General features: G+C 39.0%; 1 protein-coding gene across 2 annotated transcripts; it reads right to left on the bottom strand.

The window, feature by feature from the left end:
• Nucleotides 1–9,955: 9,955 nt before the first annotated feature.
• Nucleotides 9,956–18,084, bottom strand: LOC137410121 (kinesin-like protein KIF21B). Of its 2 annotated transcripts, none has more exons than XM_068095705.1 (7): nucleotides 18,012–18,084; nucleotides 16,640–16,877; nucleotides 14,772–14,972; nucleotides 13,226–13,334; nucleotides 12,979–13,142; nucleotides 11,771–11,935; nucleotides 9,956–10,262 (listed from the first exon to the last, which is right to left on the bottom strand). In XM_068095705.1, the coding sequence occupies exons 5-7, from the start codon at nucleotides 13,071–13,073 to the stop codon at nucleotides 10,130–10,132; spliced, it is 393 nt and encodes a 130-aa protein (XP_067951806.1). In that variant the 5' UTR covers nucleotides 13,074–13,142; nucleotides 13,226–13,334; nucleotides 14,772–14,972; nucleotides 16,640–16,877; nucleotides 18,012–18,084; the 3' UTR covers nucleotides 9,956–10,129. The 2 variants fall into 2 exon arrangements, with proteins under 2 accessions (XP_067951806.1, XP_067951807.1); XM_068095706.1 differs by having other exon boundaries at nucleotides 14,772–14,969.
• Nucleotides 18,085–18,880: the final 796 nt, after the last annotated feature.

The following is an 18,880-nucleotide window of genomic DNA, read 5'->3' as shown; positions in this document are numbered from 1 at the left end:
TATTATTAGCGTTTTTAAGGAAATTTTGTTGTGTAAGTTTTACTGTTGGTTTTGAGAGAGAATAAATTGATTGGTTAAAAAAGGTCAGACTTTACAGAATCCAGCTAGTTTTTTCTGCCTTAACAACAACAACTTAAAAGCATACTATATAAAACATGTAATATAATTATTAGGTTAACAAAACTGTGTTTTGCCAAATAAACAACGACATTGATTCAAATTGTCTTTGTAATTTATTCAAATATCCATTCGCATCTTACTGACACTTAACAATGATTGAACAATGCGTGCAGAGTTATTGAAATTAATAATAAATGCCTGTTCAATAAATCAATAAAGGTCAGTATTACCTGAGGTATTGAAGAAACGGAATTGTTATCCATTTCAGTAGGAAGTGTTTGCACAGAACTATCACCACTAGTGCCACTGCTATACCGTTCTAGATCTCCGCAGGCAGAAAAAGTAGGTTAAGGCCGGTCATACGGAGCAAGTTAAGGCCTGTCATACAGAGTAAGTTAAGGCCTGTCATACAGAGTAAGTTAAAGGCTGTCATACAGAGTAAGTTAAAGCCTGTCATACGGAGCAAGTTAAGGGCTGTCATACAGAGTAAGTTAAGGCCTGTCATACAGAGTAAGTTAAGGCCTGTCATACAGAGTAAGTTAAAGCCTGTCATACGGAGTAAGTTAAGGCCTGTCATACGGAGCGAGTTAAAGCCTGTCATATGGAGTAAGTTAAGGCCTGTCATACGGAGCAAGTTAAGGGCTGTCATACAGAGTAAGTTATAGCCTGTCATACAGAGTAAGTTAAAGCCTGTCATACAGAGTAAGTTAAGGCCTGTCATACAGAGTGAGTTAAAGCCTGTCATACAGAGTGAGTTAAAGCCTGTCATACAGAGTAAGTTAAGGCCTGTCATACAGAGTGAGTTAAGGCCTGTCATACAGAGTAAGTTAAGGCCTGTCATACAGAGTAAGTTAAAGCCTGTCATACAGAGTGAGTTAAGGCCTGTCATACAGAGTGAGTTAAAGCCTGTCATACAGAGTAAGTTAAGGCCTGTCATACAGAGTGAGTTAAAGCCTGTCATACAGAGTGAGTTAAGGCCTGTCATACAGAGTAAGTTAAAGCCTGTCATACAGAGTAAGTTAAAGCCTGTCATACAGAGTAAGTTAAGGCCTGTCATACAGAGTGAGTTAAGGCCTGTCATACAGAGTAAGTTAAGGCCTATCATACAGAGTAAGTTAAAGCCTGTCATACAGAGTGAGTTAAGGCCTGTCATACAGAGTAAGTTAAAGCCTGTCATACGGAGCAAGTTAAAGCCTGTCATACAGAGTAAGTTAAAGCCTGTCATACAGAGTAAGTTAAAGCCTGTCATACAGAGTAAGTTAAGGCCTGTCATACAGAGTGAGTTAAGGCCTGTCATACAGAGTGAGTTAAGGCCTGTCATACAGAGAGCTAAAAGCTACTAAAACTGATAGTAGCTATTTACTATAAATACTATTTACTGTGTATGTGAACTTGTAGCTGTCATTGATAGATTTGCTGGAGCTCACCCTATAAAATTTTACTTGCATTCACAAACATGAATTAATGCAATGTCCGTAGTCATGTATTTTAATAGTCATTTTATTGCACTAGTGCTTTAAAAAAATTTCGAAAAAGATTAAATGTCCAGTAAACTGATGCAAATAGAAACAATCACATTAACCTTAACACAAGAGAAGATCTTAACACAAGAGAAGGTACCATAGCTTATAACTACAGGTAGATCTTAACACAAGAGAAGGTAACACATCTTATAACTACAGGTAGATCTTAACACAAGAGAAGGTACCACAGCTTATAACTACAGGTAGATCTTAACACAAGAGAAGGTGAACCACAGCTTATAACTACAGGTAGATTTTAACACAAGAGAAGGTAACACAGCTTATAACTACAGGTAGATCTTAACACAAGAGAAGGTACCACAGCTTATAACTACAGGTAGATCTTAACACAAGAGAAGGTAACACAGCTTATAACTACAACCATCTGCAAGACATTTCACATTCTCTTTGATAATCCTTAACACCATGGTAGTAAACGTAGAGTGTTTAGAATATTTGGCCGGCTTACATTCTTGTTGCGACTGTATAGTTATCCCGGAATCCTGCAAAACCTGGTCTAAAAGCTGATCCCGTAACCTGGAATCCATCTGCATTTTATCGTAGCGAGCAGTCAACTCCTTGAATCGAGATTCTTTCTGAGTACAAGCAAAGCCCTGAGTGAGAGCGAGTGAGAGAAGGTGCTCCAACAGATACTTGCTTTCATCAACAGAGGAGACATCCAAAGCTTTTGTCAAACTAGTCTCATCCTAACAAGTAAGGTAGTATGTGTAATGAGCACATTTTGTAATATGGTTCAGAGACATCATTACAAGCAATATAACAACCAGTTCTTCGAGTTGCGTTGTGATTGCAAAAGCAATGACCAAATTTGATGCTCAAACCAAAGAGCTATCGCAATATGTAAATGTAACTTGTTTTGTCGTAATATAAACTGATAAAAACTAATGAAAAAGGACTCAAGAAAAAAACAGCAGGGGTTCATTCTATAAGAATATATAACATGTTAACTGTTTCTTGAATCTATGAGAAGAATTTGAGCCATAATAAAATTATTGATATAGGAATAAAAGTGTCATTTCTTCTAGTGAATAACGACAGGTGAAAAGATTATCTTGGCTTATAATAATATTTTATATAAGAGACAAGATAGATATGAAAGGGCATGCAAGTCGTACGATGAGGTTTAGAGGTTGTTAGAGGGGTAGCGTTTTAAACATAACATGAACTGCTTCTAGTGAATTATTGAGAAAATGTTTCCAGTCGATAGGAGATGAACTCATTGTGGATGTCAAATAAAGGTGAAAGATTATAGATTCTGAATTAACAAAATCAAATGTTGCTGCATGACTGTAGAAGATAACTTTACTGATTTACATGCGCTTACGTAAATTCGAGTATAGCCATCTATGGGAACGGGCCGATAAATGGGAGTTGTTAGCTAAGCCCGCTGTAACATTAAAAAGGATAAATAAAGCAATGAATAATTACTAAACATACAAACACATACTAAACACCAAACATACTAAACACTGATGAAATATATTAGGTAAATGCTTAGACAGGAAGCAATGCGAGATTACTAAATGCTTAGACAGGAAGCAATGTGAGATTAGTAAATGCTTAGACAGGAAGCAATGCGAGGTTAGTAAATGCTTAGACAGAAAGCAATGCGAGATTAGTAAATGCTTAGACAGGAAGCAATGCAAGGTTAGTAAATGCTTAGACAGGAAGCAATGCGAGGTTAGTAAATGCTTAGACAGAAAGCAATGCGAGATTACTAAATGCTTAGACAGGAAGCAATGCGAGATTAGTAAATGCTTAGACAGGAAGCAATGCGAGGTTAGTAAATGCTTAGACAAAAAGCAATGCGAGATTAGTAAATGCTTAGACAGGAAGCAATGCAAGGTTAGTAAATGCTTAGACAGGAAGCAATGCGAGGCTAGTAAATGCTTAGACAGGAAGCAATGCGAGGTTAGTAAATGCTTAGACAAAAAGCAATGCGAGGTTAGTAAATGCTTAGACAGGAAGCAATGCGAGGTTAGTAAATGCTTAGACAGGAAGCAATGTGAGGTTAGTAAATGCTTAGACAGGAAGCAATGCAAAGTTAGTAAATGCTAGCAGTAGTCACTACAAGCCTAAGCAGACGCATAGCAAAAGCAAATGAACAAACCTTCGCCTCCTCTTCCATCTGCATGATATTGTTTTGGCACTCAGACACGTTACTCTGAATGTATGTCATATTGGTGCTCATCAACTCCAGCTGATCTTCTCGGTCCATGGTGACAGTCCTCTGCAAATGAATAGGAGTTACACAACAACTACCTTAAGCGTGGTTCTCATATATGCCGCAAAGCACCGGCAACAGCACCGCAGGCTATGGCGGTGAAATGTGAGCCTACACGCCGGGTACCGCCGAGTACCGCCGGTAGTTGCCGGCACAACACAAAAGTTTAGCGCTGTTCAAATTTCGCAAATAGCCGCAAGCAAAACCTTCCTGAAATGCACTGTACAGGTGAAGGTCACATTATCAAAAGTGCGTGGGGAGCGAACATTTTATGTGATTATGCGATTATGTTTAGCAATGCAGCTTTAGATGTGAACAGAAGCTGCCGATCCTAACGTCGCAAGCGTTTTGCTGCGCAAGTTACCGCCGAAGACTCGCAATCGATATGGAAACCAGACTTTAGCAGCTATGAAGATGAGTTGAACATATCAACAAAATTGCAGCGCAATATAGTGTAACCGTGACATTACTGATTACTCTATGCAATGTAATGACTATGCCAGCAATTATCAAATAAGAGTCTGTAGGGAGTTTTCTGTTCAACAGAACAGAAAACATCAGAGAAACACAAGGAATAAGGCAATGGCTATTTACGCTGGCAAAATTATTATTTGCAAAGACACCACACACCCCTGATGGCTGTGTAGTAATAGAAGAAACTGATGTATTTGTGATTGGTTAAAAGTGTTTATCCTTGATTAACATAATCATGACACCAATTTGTTCATTTTCACAGTAAACCGATTTTATTTGAAAGTTGCTTTGAACTAGTGACAACGATGACCAACAAGTATTTATATATGAAAAAGGGTGTTACTTGCTGTAAAAGATATGTGATGAACACTGGTGTAAATTGGAACTGCTTGCATAACATTTCAGGATATGTTAGATTAAATATTTTGAAGACCTAAGTTTTACTTGCAGTTTGATACAATTCATCAGCCTGACTTCAAGTTGTAGTTGGACGATTTTAGATTATAAGTTGATGGATCTTTTTCTTAAGAAAACACAAGTGTAAATATCTGTACAAACATTAGTGCAATGATAAACTAAGGTTTACCCATATCTACTATATATATATATATATATATATATATATATATATAGTAGGAACTAACCGTAAGGATAGGAACTAACCGTTATCATAAGAACTAACCGCAAGGATAGGAACTAACCGTTACGATAGGAACTAACCGTTACGATAGGAACTAACCGTTATGATAGGAACTAACCTTTACGATAGGAACTAACCGTTACGATAGCAACTAACAGTTATTATAGGAACTACCCATTACGATAGGAACTAACTGTTATGATAGGAACTAACCGTTACGATAGGAACTAACCGTTATGATAGGAACTAACCTTTACGATAGGAACTAACCGTTACGCTAAGAACTAACCGTTACGATAGGAACTAACCATTACGATAGCAACAAATCGTTATGATAGGAACTAACCGTAACGATAGGAACTAACCGTTATGATAGGCACTAACCGTAAGGATAGGAACTAACCGTAAGGATAGGAATTAACCGTTTTGATAGGAACTAACCGTAAGGATAGGAACTAACCGTTATCATAAGAACTAACCGCAAGGATAGGAACTAACCGTTACGATAGGAACTAACCGTTACGATAGGAACTAACCGTTACGATAGGAACTAACCGCTATGATAGGAACTAACCTTTACGATAGGAACTAACCGTTACGATAGGAACTAACAGTTATTATAGGAACTACCCATTACGATAGGAACTAACTGTTATGATAGGAACTAACCGTTACGATAGGAACTAACCGTTATGATAGGAACTAACCTTTACGATAGGAACTAACCGTTACGCTAAGAACTAACCGTTACGATAGGAACTAACAGTTATTATAGGAACTACCCATTACGATAGGAACTAACTGTTATGATAGGAACTAACCGTTATGATAGGAGCTAACTGTAATATCTTATGTTGGACAGTTTGACTGTATGTGTGGTAGAGAAGGTAACAAGTAGCCATATATATGTAATTGCATCTGAAAGCAAGTAAGTATGAGTCGAGCTAGGCTTACCTGAGCACTGTTATACATTTAGCTCCAGCTCGGATGTCCCACATTTTGACAAATGAATTGGAGACAGTGTAGGCAAGCCGGTTGACCTCGCAATATTGAACTTTGGAGACATAGTTAGGGTGGCCACCAAGACACAAAACTTCTGAACCAATTGACATGTCCCACACTTTGCACGTCAAGTCTGCGAGACAAAAGGAAACGCAGGTCAATTATGAGGTATTAGAATATGTTAGTGCGTTAGATTAGAGTCAAGTTGACACTTACCTTTACTGCCAGAAACCAAAAGATTGTCGGCGGCACATATAGATAGTACAGCCTTTGTGTGGCCAACTGCCTTCTTTACACATATGAGACTCTGGTTGGAACTTGTCACCTGCAAGAGACCCACTATCAACCTAGGTCAAGTAAAGATCAAATGTTGTTGGATGTTGGATGTTGTCATTACCCTTATTGGAACATGATTGTATTAATTATATATATATATAATTAATACAATCATATTATATATATATATATTATATATATATAATATATTTATATTATATATATATATATATATATATATATATATATATATATATATATATATATGTATATATATATATATATATACATATATATACGTGCGCTGCCTGTAGCTGAACCAGGACAAGGCAGTGAAAAATGGGCTACTGGTTCAAAACGGATGAAATGGACTCGGACTGATAACACGGACCTCATGCAGTGCTACTTTATGAGTGAACCTCAAAAGTGGGGCTACATGGGAAGGATGCGTCAACTGTGGATAAACATGCGCCCTGAATTGCCACTAACCGCTAAGCAACTTGTAGCTCAGAGGAGTAACATAATCAAGCGGCACCTCATATCACAACTTGAGGTAGATGAAATTAAGGAAAAGTTTACCCAAGTAACCTCAACCAACGAGGAGTGCATATCAACACACACTGTCATGGATACACGATCATGTGTTGACTCACGGGCTGAAGAGGTCATGCACTTGGACCTTGACCCAAGGGTGAAAGAGCTTGCGGAAAATATCATCAACAAGATGTCAGCTGCTAATGATTATGGAAGCAGGGTACCACTACGAAGAGTTAGCAAGGCCATACCTAAGAAGCTGTTAGAAGACATTAACATTGCACTGGAGTCGATCTCAACTGGATCAATCAGTGAGACTAATGCCTTAATCTACAGTACAGCAACCGTCATCTTGGAGGAGATGGATATTAAGCCAATGCCAACAAGGCTTCAAGCCATTCCATCCTGGCAGCTGAGGCTACAAAATAAGATCAAGGACTTGCGCAAGAAAGTTAGTAGGCTCAGTGAGAGATCTAACCACAGTTTGGAGCGTCCAAAAAGGGAAGCCACAATAGAAGCTCTAGAATCTGCCAAACAGCGGCTAGTAGCACTCTCGGCACGACTGAAGCGGTACACCAAAGAGCGAGATAACAAGAGAATGAACAAACTGTTCATCAATAATCCATCTAGAGTGTATTCCCAGATCAAAGGTGAACTGCAGAGGCCAATGTCTGAGCCTCCCCGATCTAGCACTTCAAAGTTCTGGAAGGACATCTGGGAGAAAGAGACCACTCATAACACCACTGCTAATTGGCTGAAGAGGCTTAAAGAGAACCAACAACACACTGTGGCTCAGCAAGGACTCACCATCAGCAAAGACGACATTAAGTGCAGAGTGCAGCGTATGAAAAACTGGGCAGCACCTGGCCATGACATGATTCAAGCCTTCTGGTTAAAGAAATTGACATCACTTCACACTAGAATGGCTAAGCAGATGGAATACCTAATAGAACAAGGTGACCATCCAGAATGGCTGACCAAAGGACGAACTGTGCTTCTGATAAAAGATCCAAAGCAGGGGCCGATTCCCAAAAACTATCGACCAATAACGTGCTTGCCCACCACTTGGAAACTGCTCTCAGGAATAGTTGCAGACAAACTGGAAGAGCACATGAGTCACTATATGACCAGTGCTCAGAAAGGAATTGGGCGCAACACCCGAGGAGCTAAACATCAGTTACTGGTGGATCGGACGGTCTGTCAAGACAGCAGGAGAAGGCAAACCAATCTTGCCATGGCTTGGATTGACTACAGAAAGGCCTATGACTCAATTCCCCATAGTTGGATACTTGAGTGCCTCAGTATGTACAATGTTCACCCTGCTCTTGTGGCATTCATCAAGATGTCAATGACCAAATGGAAGACGGAACTGGAGGCTAATGGCAAAAAGCTGGCGAGTGTACAAATTAAGCGAGGCATCTATCAAGGTGACTCCTTATCACCGCTGCTCTTCTGCATATGCCTAAACCCCCTAAGCAATATGCTGGAGGAGACTCAATATGGGTACCAGTTTAAGAGTGGCACCAAGATAAACCACCTCTTCTACATGGATGACATCAAGCTGTACGCTAACAAAGAAAGGGACATTGATTCGCTCATACACCTCACTCAGGTATACAGCAAGGACATCGGAATGACCTTCGGTATTGAGAAATGTGGAAGGCTAATTCTTAAGAAAGGCCATTCTATGCTCACAGATGGCCTAAGAATGCCAAATGGTACCATCAAAGATATAGAAGAAGGGTACAAGTACTTGGGGGTTATGCAAAGCAACATCAACCACGAAGCCGAGGTACGTCACAAAGCCATTTCCGAATACAAGAAACGCCTTCGGCAGGTCTTACGGAGCCAGCTCAATGCCAAGAACCAAATCATGGCAATAAATACCTACGCACTGCCAGTAATAAGATATCCAGCAGGCATAATAAAGTGGACTGAGGAAGCCATCAAAGAAACAGATATAGCAACTCGTAAACTGCTGACCATGCATGGAGCACTCCACCCAAAATCTGATACTATTAGATTGTATCTTGATAGGAAAGATGGCGGTAGGGGACTCAAAAGTGTACAGCAGACAGTGAAAGAGGAGGAGCGAAGCATCAAAGCATATGCAGCCTCCATGGCCATCTCAGATAAGTTGCTAGCTGAATTTCAATCGGCTGCTCTCACAACGGACCTATGCCCTGATGATGAGGAAATTGACTGGCATACGAAACCTCTTCATGGTGCTTACCACCAACAAATATCTAAAGTTGGCGATCTTCACCAGACATATATGTGGCTGAACAAAGGAAACCTAACGGCCAATACAGAGTCGCTAATCATGGCAGCCCAGGAGCAAGTGCTCCCAACAAGGCAACTCCAAACGAAAATCTATCACACTAGAGACGATCCTAGATGCAGACTGTGCAAAGATGCACCTGAGACCATCCAACACATCATCAGTGGATGCAGACAGCTAGCAGGGAACGCATACACTGAGCGGCATAATCATGTCGCAGGTATTGTGTATAGAAGTCTATGTGATGAGTATGGCCTTAATAAACCACAACACTGGTGGGAAGCTCCTGGTAAGGTCAATGAAAATGACCGCGCTAAGATCCTCTGGGACTTCTACATCCAAACTGACAAGCATGTCCTAGCAAACCAACCAGATATAGTGGTGGTAGACAAGGAGAACAAGAGGGCTACTATAATAGATATAGCAGTACCCAATGACTACAATATAGCCAGCAAAGAAAAAGAAAAGGTAGAAAAATATCTCCCTCTTGGAGAAGAAATTGAAAAATGCTGGAATGTAAGAACAACCGTAATCCCAGTAGTGATTGGGGCACTGGGCGCAATAACACCGGCGCATAAAATGTGGCTTGCCCAAATACCAACAACAATCAACTCAGGTGAGTTGCAGAAAAGTGCGCTATTGGGAACAGCTAAGATCTTGAGACGAGTGCTCAAACTCCCAGGTCTCTGGTAGGAGACCCGAGTTAGAGCAGAATTTACCACCCATACGGGGTATCCGGGGTGAGGAAACAATTTTTTTTTTTTATGTATATATATATATATAATTAATACAATCCTTTTCCAATCAGGGTAATGACAACATCCAATAGATGTTTTGATCTTTACTTGACCTAGGTTGATACTTGTAAAACATAACTAGTTATTCAGTAGTCTCGATCTGTGTAGTCGCAGCAGATGTTTATGCCATACGTCAGCTAAGAAATTTGCCCGTTTCAAGAGCCTAAGAGTAATGACTATACATGTGTCCGACCTCATTTCTCCTAATGGCAGTGTCCAGCCTTTTACTGTACGCATCTATCTTCTTGCTGAGCTGTTCTCGCTTGCTAATGTGAAGATCCATCTCAGCTTCCATGTTGGCAATTGTCTGTTTCCGCACAACAACGGATGTAATGTACCGCTCAAGCTTGTCCCACTTGCTTTTCGCCACCTGAGTTAGAGTAATCGAGTAAAACGTAGTGTCCATTAGCACAGAGGACAAGACAACATAAAATGTGTATATATAAGAAACATGCCATACACAAAAAATACTCTTCCAATTTAAGTGGCAGATTATTTTATATTACTTTAGGTTTAGCTGTAATCAGTAAAAAAAGTCCCTAGTAAGTTGAGATTATAACAACAGGCTGTGAGAAACTTTGATATAAGAGGTGACATGAAATAGCATAAGGTGCCATGAGATAACATGAGGTGACATGAGATAACATGAGGTGACATGAGATAACATGAGGTGCCGTGAGATAACACGAGGTGACATGAGATAACATGAGGTGCCGTGAGATAACATGAGGTGACATGAGATAACATGCGCTAGACGTATCAACAAAAGGCAAATAGTAAATCGCCGTCTGAGCAACAAGCAGTTATCTACTCTGCAATTGCTCATTTAACATTGTCTAGTTTTATCTCAGCTATAAGTTACGACCCAGTTAGTGCTATGGCCCAGCTATAAGTTGTTCTTCAGTAACTAACATTCGCTACCAGAATACTGTCCAGAAATGAAAATCATTCTGAAGCAAATTTGGCAGATTGATTAGGACCAAGAGGTTAAAAAAGACGATGCAAACATTTACCTTGGGAGAGAAGAGAAGAGCTGCTGACTTGTGCCTAGAAGCAGAAGTCAGCAGCTACCTCTAATGACAGTAAGTGCAATATACTAGCTAGTAGATATATCGAGAAGTATCCCACCTTGGATGTGCTATGAAAACCTTTTCATATTTTTTATTATTTTACCTATCTATAATTTTGCTTGTTAAATTTGCATTAGACCCTTGCCATACGAAATCAATTTGTTCCGGTGTTGGCTTCGTAACATAAAAATGTCGTATAGAGGGGTGTAGAAGCCCATCATGATTATTTAATACAAACACCCCTTGGTGAAAATCATCAAACTTTTATATTTTCGTACTGACAGATTGATCTGGTGAGACTGAACCAGATAGGCCCAACAATGCAGCAATGACTAGGTCTGACATATTTTATATTGACTCTGATCTCTAGGCCATCAAGTGGGATCACGATTGGATTGAGTAATTACCAGGAAAAACTGATATACTGAAATCAATCATTCACTCCTTCTCAAATTTTATGTGATGTACACACTAAAAATTAATGACAAAATATTATGTTAACCTTGGTAACTACAGTTACTAATACTAATATTTTTAAAGTGCTTTTAACAGAAATAGCTGTCAATGAGAGTGTGTGCCTCAGAATTCTCTAATTTTCGTAATCTTCAATTTTTTTAACTGGAAAATCCTCAAACTATAATATACACAAATATTTACAAGGAAATTGAAGACAAGCCGGCATCCAAACTAAATCCATCATTATCAGAGGGATTCTTAGCAACAACATTACATTTGTGGACAACATACAAACTAACAAATGTAGATTTTTATTCTAGGGATCGTAACTGAAAAAAACGCATCAACTTACGTATTGAGGTCCCAGAGCCGAACGATGGTTCCAGTAGTTGTGTATAGTTTATGTCCATCTCTGCTGACTTGGATATCAAATATCTGCTGCTCTCCCTGTTGGAGAATGGCCTGACTGCTCGACGCTGGCTCCACAGGGATACTGTCATGCACCAGACCAGAGGAACTGCAACATAAGATATAAAACCTCACATTGTGTCCATCTCTGTTGGCACAGTATTCACTATAATAGGAACTAACCGTTATGATAGGAACTAACGGTTATGATAGGAACTAACCGTTATGATAGAAACTAACCGTTTTGATAGGAACTAACCGCAAGAATAGGAACTAACCGTTACAATAGGAACTAACCGTTACGATAGGAACTAACCGTTACGATGGGAACTAACCGTTACGATAGGAACTAACCGTTACGATAGGAACTAACCGTTACGATTGGAACTAACATTTACGATGGGAACTAACCGTTACGATAGGAACTAACAGTTATTATAGGAACTACCCATTATGATAGGAACTAACCGTAAGGATAAGAACTAACCGTTATGATAGAAACTAACCATTACGATAGGAACTAACCGTTATGATAAGAACTAACCGTAAGGATAAGAACTAACCGTTATGGTAAGAACAAACTGTTATGATAAAAACTAACAGTTATTATAGGAACTAACCGTTATGATAGGAACTAACCGTAAGGATACGAACTAACCGTTACGATAGGAACTAACCGTTACGATAAGAACTAACCGTTACGATAGGAACTAACCATTACGATAGCAACAAATCGTTATGATAGGAACTAACCGTAACGATAGGAACTAACCGTTATGATAGGCACTAACCGTAAGGATAGGAACTAACCGTAAGGATAGGAATTAACCGTTTTGATAGGAACTAACCGTAAGGATAGGAACTAACCGTTATCATAAGAACTAACCGCAAGGATAGGAACTAACCGTTACGATAGGAACTAACCGTTACGATAGGAACTAACCGTTATGATAGGAACTAACCTTTACGATAGGAACTAACCGTTACGATAGGAACTAACCGTTATGAGAGGAACTAACCTTTACGATAGGAACTAACTGTAATATCTTATGTTGGACAGTTTGACTGTATGTGTGGTAGAGAAGGTAACAAGTAGCCATATAAATGTAATTGCATCTGAAAGCGAGTAAGTATGAGTCGAGCTAGGCTTACCTGATCACTGTTATACATGTCCCACATTTTGACAAATGAATTGGAGACAGTGTAGACAAGCCAGCTGACCTCGCAATATCGAACTTTGGAGACATAGTTAGGGTGGCCACCAAGACACAAAACTTCTGAACCAATTGACATGTCCCACACTTTGCACGTCAAGTCTGCGAGACAAAAGGAAACGCAGGTCAATTATGAGGTATTAAAATATGTTAGTGCGTTAGATTAGAGTCAAGTTGACACTTACCTTTACTGCCAGAAACCAAAAGATTGTCGGCGGCACATATAGATAGTACAGCCTTTGTGTGACCAACTGCCTTCTTTACACATATGAGACTCTGGTTGGAATTTGTCACCTGCAAGAGACCCACCAAAATGAAAACATGTAAATTTAAGTAACAATGTTGCTGAGCTTCTAGTAACAACATCGCTATTACAATTTGATAAGGTTACACATACATAGCTCTTAGACAGAAACCAATCATACCTCCTATAAATGATCTACTGCAGGTATAAAGATGACTCGAAAATATCTTCACCCCAATGTTCTATTAGTGAAATTTTTTACGTCAATCGTTTTAAAGGCTTATGGGGAATAAAAATTATGCTTTCAACATATAATTATTTTACTTGCATATCGTGTAGTTAGTCTAATGCTAATTTAATGCTCTCTAGCCATTTTACTATATCAAAGAGTGCATCGCTTAGCCTAGAAAAACTAACATTAAAATCATAACGATTCCTAAAATTATTATTTTCTTGTAAAGAAGAGGTGCTGCAGTCCGTGGTTTGGTGTGCTACTAGAACACCAAAGGCAAAAAGTGGGGCTAGTTGAAAGAGTAGCGATTTGCCAACTCATAGCAATCAAAATAGAGGCTCATGAAGCAACGCGCTACAATAGGAGTACTTTGGAGCAGCATCGCTCAATATTATCGTCATAAATAAACCTCTCCAAGTCGTTATACAATGGGACTACTATGGACTACGAATGCCTATTGTTTGCTCATCTGGCTAATCACTCGTGTTGTTTGAAAAGCAAACATTTGTAAGCACTTGCTTAGTTACAAGTTACTCCTAGGATGCCATGGCTAGTATCACCTCTCTAGTCAAGATACACAAGGTCATAAGGTCAATTGCCCAACTAGTTGCCTAGATTGTGTATAGACAAGTGTACCAGACACATGATGTAGCGAGGTTGTTTACAATACATTGTCGCATGGTAAAAATCATAGACTACAGAAAACGTATTGTAGGGCCATTCAAAAGGTTTACGCATTGGGCTTTTATCTAAGAGCTGATAACGCCAAAATTGAGTTGGCCCCTTCAAGGCAGTGAAACGCATCTGTTATAACAAACCACTCTGCGATTTGGTGCGCACTCTTTGTTAATTCTTGCTATTTGAGACTAACAACACTAATTCTAGCCTGAGTTTCTAATTTCTAAGAGATGCAATATTCCTATTTAGTCCAATGTGAGCCGAATAGTATATCTTTAGGGGAATGGCATTAGGGCAACTGTTTGTTCAGTCTGAGACTTTTTGCAGCAGTACTCAGTCAGCAATGCTCTAGAAACACGCGACTGTTCATCATCGTGATTATGAAATGTTTTTTCCATGCTCGGTTGATATTTGTTTTTGAATGATTTTAATGATGTTGGAGGTATCACAGTAAGTTAGTATTAGGCTGTATAGACTCACATACATGCAAATCCAGCTCATAATTTGTTAGTCAACACATGAAGACAATTACGTAAGTAGTTCAACGGGTTAAACTTGAAAATTTGGCCCTCATTACTTTGTCACAGCTGCTGACAATGCCAAAGCTCTGCGCCTTTTTATTTGTGTGCCGCCAGTTTGTGTGTTGGTGAGCCTCATGAATACATTAGTACTGTCAGAGTCCTGGAGTGGCTGGCGTCTCCTGCTCAGCGATGGCGAGGATGGGGGTGTCAACCGCACGTCTTTTATTTCAGAAGTGGTCAACTGTGATTTATCTCTGCTGAAATTAAAATAGCAGAATAAAATTCAGCCTGCAGAGCCAGAGAATCATTATAGCTCATAGTGCGAAATGGAATATTTAAATTTGGAGAGACCCTTTCATGAACTTTTTTATACTAAAATTTAAGCCTATACCAGTTACAGAATTGTCACCCTTTTATTAACACACAATTTCTTTTTATACATCTGCAAATGCCTGGTCATGAAAATAGTTCCTGCTAGTGACAGTAGTATGCGACAATGGTACAAATATGCTGTGATGACACTAGTATGCTGCCATGACACACGTATTTGCCATGACACTAGTATGCTGCCATGACACTAGTATGCTGCCATGACACTAGTATGCTGCCATGACAAAGGTATGCTGCCATAACACAAGTATGCTACCATGACACTAGTATGCGGCAATGCATAAATAGATGCTCATATGAGCCTGTGCTTTTAAACTGAGCATGACGAATCCCAAAATAATGCCTTTATTGATTAGCAAATAATTCTCTTTTCATCAGTTTTGGGTTTTAAATTTTTATGAATTAATGGAGGAAAATTTGAAGATTTAAAAATATATACCCAATTTCAAGCAAACTTCAAAATTGTCAATGAGTTTTAACACACACTTTCTTACCCTGATAGCATTTCTATTTTATCTTGGTTGTTTAATAAATTTCTGGATACTCGAAGGTTGATCTTTTTTTACTTTCAACTAAATCTAGAAGGTGTTGCTTCAGCAGGAGACATAATTTGCCATCTGCCATTTGCCATCAAGTTAAAGCCTGTCATACAGAGTAAGTTAAAGCCTGTCATACAGAGTAAGTTAAGGCCGGTCATACAGAGTGAGTTAAGGCCTGTCATACAGAGCGAGTTAAGGCCTGTCATACAGAGTGAGTTAAGGTCTGTCATACAGAGAGCTAAAAGCTACTAAAACTGATAGTAGCTATTTACTATAAATACTATTTACTGTGTATGTGAACTTGTAGCTGTCATAGATAGATTTGCTGGAGCTCACCCTATAAAATTTTACTTGCATTCACAAACATGAATTAATGCAATGTCCGCAGTCATGTATTTTAATAGTCATTTTATTGCACTAGTGCTTTAAAAAAATTTCGAAAAAGATTAAATGTCCAGTAAACTGATGCAAATAGAAACAATCACATTAACCTTAACACAAGAGAAGATCTTAACACAAGAGAAGGTACCACAGCTTATAACTACAGGTAGATCTTAACACAAGAGAAGTTGGACCACAGCTTATAACTACAGGTAGATTTTAACACAAGAGAGGGTAACACATCTTATAACTACACGTAGATCTTAACACAAGAGAAGGTACCACAGCTTATAACTACAGGTAGATCTTAACACAAGAGAAGGTGAACCACAGCTTATAACTACAGGTAGATTTTAACACAAGAGAAGGTAACACAGCTTATAACTACAGGTAGATCTTAACACAAGAGAAGGTGAACCACAGCTTATAACTACAGGTAGATCTTAACACAAGAGAAGGTGAACCACAGCTTATAACTACAGGTAGATTTTAACACAAGAGAAGGTAACACCGCTTATAACTACAACCATCTGCAAGACATTTCACATTCTCTTTGATAATCCTTAACACTATGGTAGTAAACGTAGAGTGTTTAGAATATTTGGCCGGCTTACATTCTTGTTGCGACTGTATAGTTATCCCGGAATCCTGCAAAACCTGGTCTAAAAGCTGATCCCGTAACCTGGAATCCATCTGCATTTTATCGTAGCGAGCAGTCAACTCCTTGAATTGAGATTCTTTCTGAGTACAAGCAAAGCCCTGAGTGAGAGCGAGAGAGAGAAGGTGCTCCAACAGATACTTGCTTTCATCAACAGAGGAGACATCCAAAGCTTTTGTCAAGCTAGTCTCATCCTAACAAGTAAGGTAGTATGTGTAATGAGCACATTTTGTAATATGGTTCAGAGACATCATTACAAGCAATATAACAACCAGTTCTTCGAGTTGCGTTGTGATTGCAAAAGCAATGACCAAATTTGATGCTCAAACCAAAGAGCTATCGCAATATGTAAATGTAACTTGTTTTGTCGTACTGTTAACTGATAAAAACTAATGAAAAAGGACTCAAGAAAAAAACAGCAGGGGTTCATTCTATAAGAATATATAACAGGTTAACTGTTTCTTGAATCTATGAGAAGAATTTGAGCCATAATAAAATTATTGATATAGGAATAAAAGTGTCATTTCTTCTAGTGAATAACGACAGGTGAAAAGATTATCTTGGCTTATAATAATATTTTATATGAGAGACAAGATAGGTATGAAAGGGCATGCAAGTCGTACGATGAGGTTTAAAGGTTGTTAGAGGGGCAGCGTTTTAAACATAACATGAACTGCTTCTAGTGAATTATTGAGAAAATGTTTCCAGTCGATAGGAGATGAACTCATTGTGGATGTCAAATAAAGGTGAAAGATTATAGATTCTGAATTAACAAAGTCAAATGTTGCTGCATAACTGTAGAAGATAACTTTACTGATTTACATGCGCTTACGTAAATTCGAGTATAGCCATCTATGGGAACGGGCCGATGAATGGGAATTGCTAGCTAAGCCCGCTGTAACATTAAAAAGGATAAATAAAGCAATGAATAATTACTAAACATACAACACACTGATGAAATATATTAGGTAAATGCTTAGACAGGAAGCAATGCGAGATTACTAAATGCTTAGACAGAAAGCAATGTGAGATTAGTAAATGCTTAGACAGGAAGCAATGCGAGGTTAGTAAATGCTTAGACAGAAAGCAATGCGAGATTAGTAAATGCTTAGACAGGAAGCAATGCAAGGTTAGTAAATGCTTAGACAGGAAGCAATGCGAGGTTAGTAAATGCTTAGACAGGAAGCAATGCGAGGTTAGTAAATGCTTGGACAGGAAGCAATGCGAGGTTAGTAAATGCTTAGACAGGAAGCAATGCAAAGTTAGTAAATGCTAGCAGTAGTCACTACAAGCCTAAGCAGACGCATAGCAAAAGCAAATGAACAAACCTTCGCCTCCTCTTCCATCTGCATGATATTGTTTTGGCACTCAGAAACGTTACTCTGAATGTATGTCATATTGGTGCTCATCGTCTCCAGCTGATCTTCTCGGTCCATGGCGACAGTCGTCTGCAAATGAATAGGAGTTACACAACAACTACCTTACGCGTGGTTCTCATATATGCCGCAAAGCACCGGCAACAGCACCGCAGGCTATGGCGGTGAAATGTGAGCCTACACGCCGGGTACCGCCGAGTACCACCGGTAGTTGCCGGCTGTCAACACAAGAGTTTAGCGCTGTTCAAATTTCGCAAATAGCCGCAAGCAAAACCTTCCTGAAATGCACTGTACAGGTGAAGGTCACCATTATCAAAATGGCGTGGCGAGCAAACATTTTATGTGATTATGCGATTATGTTTACCAATGCAGCTTTAGATGTGAACAGAAGCTGCCGATCCTGACGTCGCAAGCGTTTTGCTGCGCAAGTTACCGCCGGAGTCTCGCAATCGATATGGAAACCAGACTTTAGCAGCTATGAAGATGAGTTGAACATATCATCAACAAAATTGCAGCGCAATATAGTGTAACCGTGACATTACTGATTACTCTATGCAATGTAATGACTATGCCAGCAATTATCAAATAAGAGTCTGTAGAGAGTTTTCTGTTCAACAGAACAGAAAACATCAGAGAAACACAAGGAATAAGGCATTGGCTATTTACGCTGGCAAAATTATTATTTGCAAAAACACCACACACCCCTGATGGCTGTGTAGTAATAGAAGAAACTGATGTATTTGTGATTGGTTAAAAGTGTTGATCCCTGATTAACATAATCATGACACCAATTTGTTCATTTTCACAGTAAACCGATTTTA

Source organism: Watersipora subatra, unplaced genomic scaffold (genome assembly GCF_963576615.1).
Source record: "Watersipora subatra unplaced genomic scaffold, tzWatSuba1.1 SCAFFOLD_197, whole genome shotgun sequence".
In the NCBI taxonomy this organism is placed as follows: Eukaryota; Metazoa; Bryozoa; class Gymnolaemata; order Cheilostomatida; family Watersiporidae; genus Watersipora; species Watersipora subatra.
This window is presented reverse-complemented; position numbering and strand designations above follow the sequence as displayed.

What these genes read in the sequence shown, in the direction of transcription:
- LOC137410121 (XM_068095705.1), bottom strand. Translation starts at nt 13,073, where the DNA reads ATGTCTCCAAAGTTCGATATTGCGAGGTCAGCTGGCTTGTCTACACTG. An exon ending in ACATGTATAACAGTGATCAG is followed by an intron (nt 11,936 to 12,978) that starts GTAAGCCTAGCT and finishes CTTATGTTGCAG; the next exon opens with TTCCTCTGGTCTGGTGCATG. An exon ending in CGGCTCTGGGACCTCAATAC is followed by an intron (nt 10,263 to 11,770) that starts GTAAGTTGATGC and finishes ACTCTAACTCAG; the next exon opens with GTGGCGAAAAGCAAGTGGGA.